Genomic DNA, 12,266 nt, shown 5'->3' with positions numbered 1-12,266 from the left:
ACGGGGACATTAAAATTTGCACTTTCATACATTATTATTGAAAACATTACTTCTGTGACAGTAGTGTTTCTTATCGGTCGGTTCCTACTTTGGAATAACTATAGATTGAATTTTGAATTAGGTAGTTATATTAGCATTTTCAAAATAAATTATCAATTAAATAATTTACAATAAAAAGGCGATAAGAGGGGTTTTCATTTTAAAAACAGAAATTTGTATCGTGACAGGACACTTTTTAAGTACTATATAAAATCGTGAAAATATGGTCTTAAAAATTAAAAAAAATAATAATTTGAACTAATTAATTTTGGATCAAATGAGAAATAGGGATAAGCATTTTTAGTGAATCACACTGTATATAATATACTAATATACACAAACATACACATTATATGCTTATAATATATAGTACGCACACACAAATGTTTTAGCGTAATTAAACATCGGGGCAGTTCCGACACCCTGGTTGAAATATTCCGGTTTTTTGTCCAACCCCGAGCGGTTGACGTATTATTTCTATGTGGTTATTTTATTTTTTTTTAATCATTTTAATTAACTTAAGTACCCCATATTAAACAGTAGGGTTAATGTATTTGCGCGACGGTGACGATAATTTATAGATATAGTTGTTTAATATCATAACCAGGAGGTTTAATCAAAATCGCGTAACAGGCACACTCGTAAAGAAACTCGTATACGTCCCGCACGTCGTTATAATATTATAAAAATCACCATCATAATATAATATTATATTATATACACATATATCGTTATGGACTCTCACCAAGTATCGGAAAAACAGACACGTAGACGTAGCCGGACCGTCAGCTGGGACCATTCGGTCAGAGCAGACGGCGAGCCGTTGACTTACAGGACGACAACGGATAGAAGTGTTTTATCGCCACAGGTAGGTACGTCATTTTCATCGGAAGTGACATACGATAAATTTTATTCTGTCAATAAATTGTTGTATTAATATTGTTATAATCTGCTGAGTACGTAAATGTCGTAAATATCAATATCATTTTACACTACTGTTTCGTACAATAGGTATTTGTCCGTTTTAAATGTGTATGGGCGGGTGGTCACAATGGTTATGACTTATGATGTGTCTTTATATTAAATAATATATTATTTTAAATGATATAGATAAAGTATAACATGTTAAGTATTTAAATCCAGATCACCCAATATTGGTAGAACAAATTTCATAAAATTTATTTTAAAATTTTACTTGGCGTAAAATTGATTTGAAATATATACTAGGATGCATTATTACACATCTCTCCAGTATCTATTATAATTTATGTCTTTAAAGTGGCACCCGACATATTATAAAATATTAAAAACCAAATTAAAATATTTTGTTTAAAGTAAAATATGTCTTTAGGTGAATAATTAATAAAGGTTAAATCTATTATAATAATGTTATGTGTCAGTAATACGTATGATACAATAAATAAACACAATTTAAAGTCAATATTATATTATAGAATTAAAATTCTACTTTTCATGAATAATTTGATCATTTGTTACCCAATTGTTATTAGTTTTTTATTTTGTTAAGGTTAAGTGAAATTTTAGAAAAAAATCGTTAATGCTTAACAATTAATTAATTTTATTAATATTAATTATTTAAACACGTGATTTTAATTAGGAAAAAGCCTTTATGGAATTCATTTTCAATTAAAAGGCTTGAATTAACTGGAAATTAATTATCATTGTTTATTTAAACGACTAGGTAGTTTTCATGATCATAATGGCAGGCATTTAATGCTATAAAAGCCAATTAAAAAAAGTTTTTTAATAAATGTTGAGTTTCAAATATTCAATGTGCCAATTTCGGTTAGTAAACTGAGAAAAACTAAAAGGAGTAAACAATGAACTATTATTTTTAAATTACAATGATGATTTTTTATTATTATTATTATTATTACTAAAGTAATTTATTACACTATAAGTTATTAAGTTATTTATAGAATGATTCAATTTTCAACTTTGCGGGTGATTTTAGATAGAAAATTGGATTTAGTTTAATATAGTTTTTAAGAGGACAAAACTAAAAATTGTTGTTTATTTTGCTATAATTCAAAAACAAATTACCAAAGAAATTTTTCATTTTCAATAAATATTTATATTATAATTTTATCATTGTATACATATATGGTATAACTTTCAAATATATTTACTATTTAGTCTTTTTTTGAGAAAAACTAATAGACAATAATTGAAATTTTTTTTGTAGTTTTTTTTTTTTATAAATTAATAAATTTCAATAAAAATATATGAATGAGTAAAAATGCTTTATAACATAATAAAAATTCCTAATATTAGTGGTTAATTTCAATATTAAAAAATATCGACAATTTCTAGTCACAATATATTTTTAAAAGTATTTAAATTTAGAATTTATATAAAAACTTCAAATACAAGTTATTTTGTAGTTAGAAATGTTTCTTATTTGTCATTAAGTTATCTTTATTATTCTTAACCTTATAGTTATTTAAATTAATCCTATAACATGTAAGCAACATTTTCAACTTAATAATATCTTGTGTTTGACTCTATGACCTATGTACTATTTTCAATTTTGTAAAAAGCTGACTGGCTTTAATTCTAATAAATATAAATATATTATAGGCTAATAGACCGTTACCGCTCAAAATCGTTTTTCGTATAAAATACAACAGATTACGATGTATCATTGAATTCAAATTTAACACACCCATAATGTATGCGACTCACTCGACACTTAATATATACTATATAATATAACAGAGCGGGGACTTAGTTTTCCTTTAAATATTATTTAATAAATAATGCTAAATACATAGTAATAATAATAAATAATATTATGTTAAATGGCACATTTTTTATTCACTTACAAAAACTTTGCGAATCTGTCGCGCTCCGTAGTCATATCTCGAATCTCGAGCCGATCAATCAAGTAGTACCTATATAAACGTATTCACGGCACTTACCAACATTACGCGCATTATATATCATTATCGGAAAAAAATAATGTATTGTAGCATAATAAATGGAGAAAAAATAGTTTGTAAGTAACTATTTACGATCGTGAGTTTGAATTTTGCAATGTTGCTTAATAATAATATTTTTTTACTTAAAAAATAATTATAGGCATATAATAAAATTTTAATAAATTAAAATAAGTAATAAAAAAAGCACACGAAAATATTACGTAGAATAGATTCTATATAATCAATGGTATTACGTATTTGATATTTTGTAAATACAAGTGTACTTATAGGACTACTAAGGAGTAGTGAGTATTATACATTTTATTAAACGGCACGCGTATGCGTAAAGAAATTTAATTTAATGGGGGGAAAAAAATACACAACAAATATCGATCATTGAACGAGACGGCGGTTCGGTGGAGCAGTGAATACGCCGTTGACCGATGTGGGCACGATCGACGTCCGGTGACCGGAGTCGTGTTTGAACTTTCCGATGGCTCGGCGCATCATTTTTCCGATGCCGCCGGACGATCTGTCGTTTTTCATGTCCGTCGGCGGCCGCTGAGATGACGTCGCCGCCATAGCCGCATTCGCGATGTTTCGCCGTCCTCCGTCCGGGTCGATCGCAGTATTTTGCTCCGACGACGGTCCGACGAACGGTCGGTTTGTCACCGCCGTCGCGGACCGTACGGCCGACTCGAACTGGTTGACGGCCGTCAGCACGTCGGTGCAGCCGCAGCCGTTCGACGCTTCACGGCGGCCTGTCGACGAAACGGGAGCCGCGCGCGTCTCGTCGACAACGACGAGGACGGCGAACGCTAACGCCGCCGCCAAAAATCGCATCACGCGACTCGCGAGCACGTCAAGTTGTTGCGAAGAGAAGCGACAAACGATTGTGACTTACGGTACCTACGTCACTATAATACTTAATAATTGCCACGTACCTTTCTGTTCATACCTATCCGGCGACGAAGGTGTCTGATGCGTTACGAGTCGAGAATTGAATATCGCTGAGCTGAGCGTTGCTAGGCGATAGAAATCACCTAAAAATGTCGTTTGTTCGGAAAAGTGTTTAGGTTAATACTTTGCGTTTATTTAAAAAAAAAAAAAATCGTTTACAGTGACTGAAACGTCAAATCTATATTCCGAGACTGTTGTCGATCCACGGACGTAAATAACAGCTGTATCGCTTTCATGTTTTTTCTATACTCTATAACGATGTTAAAATTTAATACGCATCTAATTTGTATGTACCTAATGTTATAAAAATAATTCTCGAATAGGATATTCAAATTAAATAGACCATATTAACTACTCGTATCGTATTCATAATTGGAAATAACAGTGTGTAAATACACAGCCTTAGCAATCAATCCATTTCTCCATAATTAAGGTATAGAAGTATTACAAAATATACAATAATGATTAACCAGACATGGTTTGGTTAGCCCAAATCTGTCAGATAGTGGTAGAAAGTCGCTGTTACCTGAACCACCCGAAAAAACTGTAGTAATATGAAACATCTACTCATGACTAGAACTCGGATTTTTATGCACTAAAAAATATCGAAATATGCCATATAGTATGCAGTAAAAATCATGAAAATGTGCTAGAATTTTTTTAATTATTTAAAATGTATTAATTAATTAATAATAAAAAATAAATAATTTATTGACAAATAATTAATTACTTAAATGATATTTAATGAAAAAAAAATTTTAAATCACAAACAATAGATTTTTCACAAGGACTGCAAAGTAATATTTTCCCGTTAGTAGTGAAAACTTTAGTGTCTTTTTTTGCTGAGGAAATCTATTCAAACTCCAATTGAACTACTTATTTTCGGCTTGTTCACGATTTACGGATTAAACGATAAACGACGTATTCAGTAGTTTGTCGATAACTAACTAATACCGCAAGATCAATAAAGATTATATTAGTGGACACAAATGTTTATTGCAATCGATTACTCATCTTATCTTTATTTACGTTATTATTTAATGCCAACAAAATTATTTTTAATATTTCTACTCAATAAAATATTATTTTATACATTTTTTTTTTTTTAAATTTTCGGTTTAACATGCAATAGATTTTACATGTTGTAAAAATATGTAAAAATATGCAATAACCATTAAATGTGCAGAAATGTACAAAAAATAATTTCGCCAACATCTTCAAGTTATTATGATTCATAAAGATTACTGACAAAAATCCAAAAATATGCAATTGACTAGAAATCCGCACTCTACTCGTGACTTGATAATTCATCTGATTTGATGACTATCCTAATCTAGGTACACTGAGATAGATAATAATATATACTAAAGCGCGGACTCGCCTATGTTCGTTTGTTGCGAAAAACGGGCCGTCTCAACTGCCGCTATCCCGGTACCGTTGCCATGAAATTGAACTTCCATAAAAATAACATTGAAAAACTACACATTTTAACTTCACATAACTCTGGGATAAACGGACGTATTACGTTAACTTGGGTACCAAAATTTTTGTTTTTTATGTACTTAAAATTAATATTTACCAAAAATAAAAATACAAATTACCTGAAAATCATTTATTTACTCATACCAATTGCATATAATTTCTTGCCATACATTGAGTCGGGTAACCGGCCCGTTTTTACACTCCAGTCCGCGCTCCAGTATATTCTTATCTATCTCAGTGTCTAGGCATTTAACATTTAATTAAATATTTTTTCGAATTAATTATTGTTTGCGAAGATAAAACACGTTTTTTCAATGAATATAAGACTATTTTTTATATAATATATACCTATTTATATTTTATATTTTCTAATCACTCTGTATATGGTAAGAACACGCTGTATACATAAGAAAATATTTTGTATTAAAACGCTTCAAGTTATTAATATTATTTTATTTATATCAAGTAATAATAATAATTTAGTACAATATACGGTATATTATAGTTGTTATTATCGACGTTCGGCGACGTCGTCATTTCGGGGAAAAAATAAACCAACACTATAACAGGTTGATTGCTAAGTAGGGTGAATGACCCTACAAAGACTTTGACGAGATGGTCATTATCATTTTTCACGAATTCTTGTATTTTGATTTTTGGAAAACAAGCTCGTTAAAATAAAAATAGATTTTATTTCATAATTATATATAAATATATATATATATATATTGTATAGAGAGACATTATATCTCAAAATCATTTCGTAGAACTTTCAAGGCCACGTCGAAGTATTTTCCCATATAAAACTATGTATTTCGACGGTTCTCAGAACCCTACAAAGTCCGACAGTAAAAGAGTAACTGTAGAGTTATTAGATCCCATTCGTTGATAATAGCAAGTCTCGTAGTTTTTGCGTGGCAGTCAACCTGCTAAAAGTAAACAAAAACATAAACCAGTTATATTCTTGGCTTCTTGGGATAGCACTGATCGCCTACAAATTATAATTCATTTTAAAACGTTAAGATGGTCAGTCAAAATTATGAATCATACAGTTTCATAACAGTTTATTTTCCGACGGATAGCCGACACCGGAGATCAGGGCTATTTTTTATGATGTCGACTACCCGTCGACCGTGGCGTTGAAAGTGTTTTAAAAACTTGCATGATACTACTGATACTCTTATGTCTTACTAAATAAAAATTACTTAAAGGGACTAGAAATACATTTTTTTCAGCAGTCCTAGCCACTATCAACTTTTCTAACTTATCTAACTTTTTCGACTGTTTGTGAATATTCAAGTTAGCTTTAAAATTCACACAAAAATCCTTAAACTGTAAAATTAAAAATACCTACACGTGAAATACCAGAAATAAGTATCGCCACTCGCCAGAATACTTCTATCATACTAATTGACTTATTTGTTTGTACAATTTAAACTTTTTAATATTATTTTTTACGAATATTATGTACGTCATAAAATCCTATTATTAGTGTCGGAGACATACATTTTACGTATAATATTAATTTAGTTTTACTATACCTACGTAACGATATTTTTAAAATATGTAGACCCATTTTAAGACGGTTTGTTACCTATTTATACCACAAATCTATTCACATTATTTTTTTTTGGAAATGTGATAATCACTCAAAAGTCAAAAGTTAATTACAACATCTTTCATACTTTGTTAATACGTTCGCACCAAGAATGCGCTATAGTATAACAATATGAAACTCGGTGTTTATACATTAGGCGAATAGTTCGCGCGCGGACGCGATTTTAAATCGCCGTAAACGTTGGCTTAAAATTAAACAGCTTATATTAAATTAGACCATTCACACTATGTAAAACGAGCGGATAAAATCCGCCATCGTCCGCGACTGTTCGCGCATACTTAATTTTGGGCGAACATTCGCCCAAAACGGCTAAAATTAAACACGTTGTTTTGAATGGGTCTATTCACACTGGACGAATGTTTGATTAAGGTTCGACGCGAATTTTAACCACGTAAAAATTGTATAGTGACGAAGATTTATGTTCTAGCGAATAAAATTCAAGGCAATTTAAATTTAAAAATCGTGCCCGCGCGCAAATTATTCACCTAGTATGTAAAATCTACATTGTAGATATTCTAAATATTTAAGAAGTAAAAGATCAATTTAATAAATTCTTAAGTTATGAAAAAATTGGCTCAGTCAATAATAATTAGGTTACTATCTTAACATTGTTAAAAAAACAGGTGAAAAATAAGTGATTTATTTTTTTCTACAAGGTTTTCAATGGTTTGATTGATGCTTTTAACTTTATTGAAAAGTTTAAGTTTCGTGTACCTGTGAGGTATACACGACTTCTATATTTTTAAATGCCTCTTTTTTGGTAAAATAAAAAGTAGTATCGTAAACCGGAATTTTGAATGCAATAAATAAATAATTACCACAGAAATCATATTAATTTCATCCAACATTAAATCAAATTAAAAGTAAAATCCAGTTAATATCATTATAATAATTAATTGCATAATATTGTTATCATTAATCTAACTTGAATAGCCACGGTAATTAAACATTATTTTTTATACAAAATATCTAATTTTTTATTTGCAATTATTATTTATTATTATGTATTATATTTCATTCTATTTACCAAAAAGGTTTTTAAATCTATTTATAAATAAATATAATATAGTATAAGTATAATATATTATTATAGTAATTAAATATTAATAATACAATAAATAAAATTGTTGACAAAAATTAAATCAACCTAACGTAAAACTTATAGCAAATAAATAATAAAGCATTTAAAAGCGATATCAAAAATATTGTCACAATAAAATTTATTTAGTGATTTCCATTTTCCATAACAGGTAGGTACTTAAATTAGAGTTTTTTTGTTTTTAATACAGAATAGTATACCTACGTACATAGAATATAGGGTGTTTGATATAATAAAAACTAGCTAAATATTGTATGTTAATAATAACTAGTTAAGTACTTCAGTGCATTTTATTATAAATTATAATACATAGTTTAAAGGTTATATAGTTTTCGATTTCATGATATGTTCTTGAATTTATGACGTGTCCTATGGGATTTAACATATAAAAGCTAATATTATTAGAGAAACGGATCAAAAGCTTCATCCGGTCATTTAGATCTCCCTTACATTAATATACACCGCCAAAACGTCAATGCTGACTTGTATTGTATTTAATATTATTAATGTATTTTACACACCAGTTGTTACACAGTAAAATGTTTATTTAACGGGTATTCACCAACAAAAACGCTATTACGGAATCATTTTAATTATCCGTTGTGTTGGGTATTTTAATAATTTAAATGATTTAAAGATCAAGTATAATATTAAGTTTATACCATTAATTCATCAAAATAAAACCAAATTTGTTAACTACTACAATACCATGGAACTTTATTTTTAATGAAATCGAGGTTTTTAAATGAATATATGTAGAACCTCTTTGCGCACATTTTTCGTTGTTATACATTTTAATGAAAAACTTATTTCTTCCATGAAAATTGAGTTTTAGTGATATCACGCATCTACGAAAAAACTTGAAAATATCGTTCCGTATCTACGCAGTTTAATCCTAAGAAAGTGCGGCTAAAACCCTAAGTCTTTTTTTAAAAGCTAGTTTGAACTTTTGTATTTCATTTAAATAATTTTTCTTTGAACATTTTGTAAAAAAATTCACCGTTTAAAAAGGATGGTTATAAGACAATAAACACAGACTTTTTTTTTAAAGCTGATCTTAATAATAACATGCAATTACAAAGAAATAAAATACTTCAATAACACGTAAGTACACAATTGCAATATGTCGTATCTACAATTTTAGTTGTAAATAACACGCCAGTCTCCTGATTCCAATAGAAATATGATATTAAATTAATATAAAGATTAAAATTGATTTATCTTACGATATTTAGTAATAAATACATATTTGAGTAAAATAATATATTTTTTAGACGTATTTAAAATGTTTTTTTGCTTGTGGTGGAAAATATACCAAATTCAGTTATTTAGCGAACACAATGCTTTATAATTTTACTAAATTAAATTTAAATTGCATAATTTTATATGTGTTTTACTAGAACTATAGAGACGATATCATAAAATGAATGATATTTTGTTCTTGAATTTAAATTAATTACATCTAAAACAGAAGATATATTGCATATATTATTGTATTTTATTTGCTAATGAGATACAAGGCATTGGATAAAAGGTATATTATTAATCATAATAATTTATTCATACATTTTAACAATGTCCTTTAAAATGGATTCAATTTATCATAATTTTACGAAATTTAAATTAATAAAATATATGTTACATCAAATATAATTTATTGAATATAAATAAGCAAGTTTTTATTAACTATAAAATAAATATTTAGATGTAAAATAAATAAATACGTTTAACACAAAAAATTATCTATAAACAATCATTTTTTGAATAATAAATAATAAATAAGAGAACACTGTAATAATACAAATTATAGAAACTGGATAATAGAATAAAATACAAGAACAAATACGTGCATGAAATGTTATTACACGTAATATGATTATATTTTGTGCAGCTGTCGCCTCTCGACATTTTTTTTCATTACTACATTAGATTTTGATTTATCATATAATTTTTTTCAAATGTCGACTTATATTTGTGATAAAGTTATTATTGACATATATTTACCTAGTTACAATTTTCTTTTTACTCACTTGCCAATTTCACGTCATGTCCAATATCGACAAGGTAATGGTAATTTTTTTATAGACATTTTTATTATTTTCACGTTTTCTTTTATAACTTGACATATTGCATAGTAAATATTTTTTATATTTCTATTATATTATAAAATATGATTAGTTAAGGTATTATAATTTATAAGATTACGAAAATTTATCAGGATTTTGTTTTGTTTTGTTTTTTTTAAGTAAAATACTTAAAATTAAGTAAAACAATTGTCTCCTGATTATACACGATTTATACTACTAAAACTATATATATTTTTATTATGCTATTGGCTATTTCGTCTCTAACTTTCTTATAAATTTAGTTTAAGTTTTAAACAGAATAATCACACTATGATTAAAATAAAATAACCAATAAAACCTATAATGAGATGGAAAAAATATGCTAAGTCTTACAGATGATTATATTAATAATAATAATTTATTAAACTCAACTTAAGTAGCATACATATTAAATACTAATATAAAAGATAATATGAACTGAACTGATTGCCCCTCTCCTTAAGCAATATTGTGATGAGAAGGGGACTTCCGATATTACTATATTAGTTACACAAGCAATAAATTATTAACAACATTTTTAAAATTTATGAAAGTGAAATTGATTACAGTAGTATAGTACAAAAATAAAAATAATCTATTATTATAAATACCTTGCCTAATAAGTTGAAAATTTAATTTTTAACTAACTTAAATTAAATAATTTATACCAATAATATATTAATATTATATATTTAATATTTATACAATATATTGTATGAGATTACGATAATTCCTTATCAAACATTATCAAACATTGTTATATTATTATAGCGAGCATGTATGCTATTAAAATGCCTATACGATACGCCCGCTGATCGTTATGGTTTGTTTTTTAATCCTTTTATTTTTTATAATTAATTTTTAACGTTAATTATTTATTAAAAATGTATTGAGTTGATAATCAATGATAAGATTTTCTGCATACTTTTCATAATTTAGGCTTTTAAGAATTTTTATTTGTGAAAAGTCACACGCAAATTCACGAAATTAAAAACTAAGATTTACGATTAGTAGTTGTTATCGTATAGTTTATATGTGGCGGATGTATTATAAATAGAAGTCTTCATCTCAAGGCTGGAATTCAAAAACCTATTTAAATATAGTTAAATCTTCCTAATCCCTGCAAATTGTTTTCGCAATTTAATTGTATTGAATGTTTTTTTTTTCATATTCATTATTTAGTTTTTAGTTATTCTGAGTGGCGGTGGTTATTGGTTGGTGGGATTATTTTCATACGTTTTTGGCAGTTATTAATTCAGTAAAAAGAAAATATATTCCATATATTATTACTTACCTCAGTATAGAATATATTGATTGTTAGTTAAGACTTTTAGATTAGATATTATCACTTTTATAATAAAAATTACCTAGTTAATGATATTTTTATTCATTAATTTATGTCGAATACTTTCTAATAAAGCATGTTTTATAAAAAATAATAAACACCATATAATTTGTTGTAACTATTACTATTAGATTTGCTACTTATAGTTCTTATATAGTACACTATTTTACTACGAGATTGCAACACAATATAACATACTTATATTTGTTGATTTTTTAATGTTTATAATACATTTTATAAATTGTATTTAATAAAAATTGTCATAAATCTAATGGTATATATTATGTATACATTTACTTTAAAAAATGCAATTTATATGCATTAAAAGCATTCATATAAATAATATAACACTATAAAATTAATACACTATATATTTATATCATCTTACATATTGTGTTATGTGTATTTAAATGTATATAAAAACACATGGAATCCTATACGTAATTATATTAATATAATTTAATATGCAAATTCACTAGATTTTGATAGGTATTTTATTTTAAATTTAGATTGACTTTGTAAAAAAAAAAAAATATGAATATTTAACTAAATATATTATTTTACAATATTGAGATCATTAATAGGTACATAGTATTTATCAGGTTATGTTGTAATATTGAATTTAAAGTAACGATTGATATATTAGACTGTTGTCTGTTTCTTATAAACTGTTATA

The 12,266-nt window shown here is 27.0% G+C and overlaps 1 protein-coding gene across 1 annotated transcript in view; it reads left to right on the top strand.

The window, feature by feature from the left end:
- Positions 1-571: 571 nt before the first annotated feature.
- The window catches only part of LOC114121247 (transmembrane channel-like protein), a 77,124-nt gene continuing 65,429 nt past the window's right edge, over positions 572-12,266 (top strand). Inside the window, exon 1 of the mRNA XM_050203345.1 lies at positions 572-907. Coding sequence (XP_050059302.1) covers positions 773-907 — 135 coding nt within the window. The 5' untranslated portion in view covers positions 572-772. The remainder of the gene's footprint in view (positions 908-12,266) is intronic.

This window comes from Aphis gossypii, chromosome 3 (genome assembly GCF_020184175.1).
Source record: "Aphis gossypii isolate Hap1 chromosome 3, ASM2018417v2, whole genome shotgun sequence".
NCBI classification, from domain to species: domain Eukaryota; kingdom Metazoa; phylum Arthropoda; class Insecta; order Hemiptera; family Aphididae; genus Aphis; species Aphis gossypii.
This window is presented reverse-complemented; position numbering and strand designations above follow the sequence as displayed.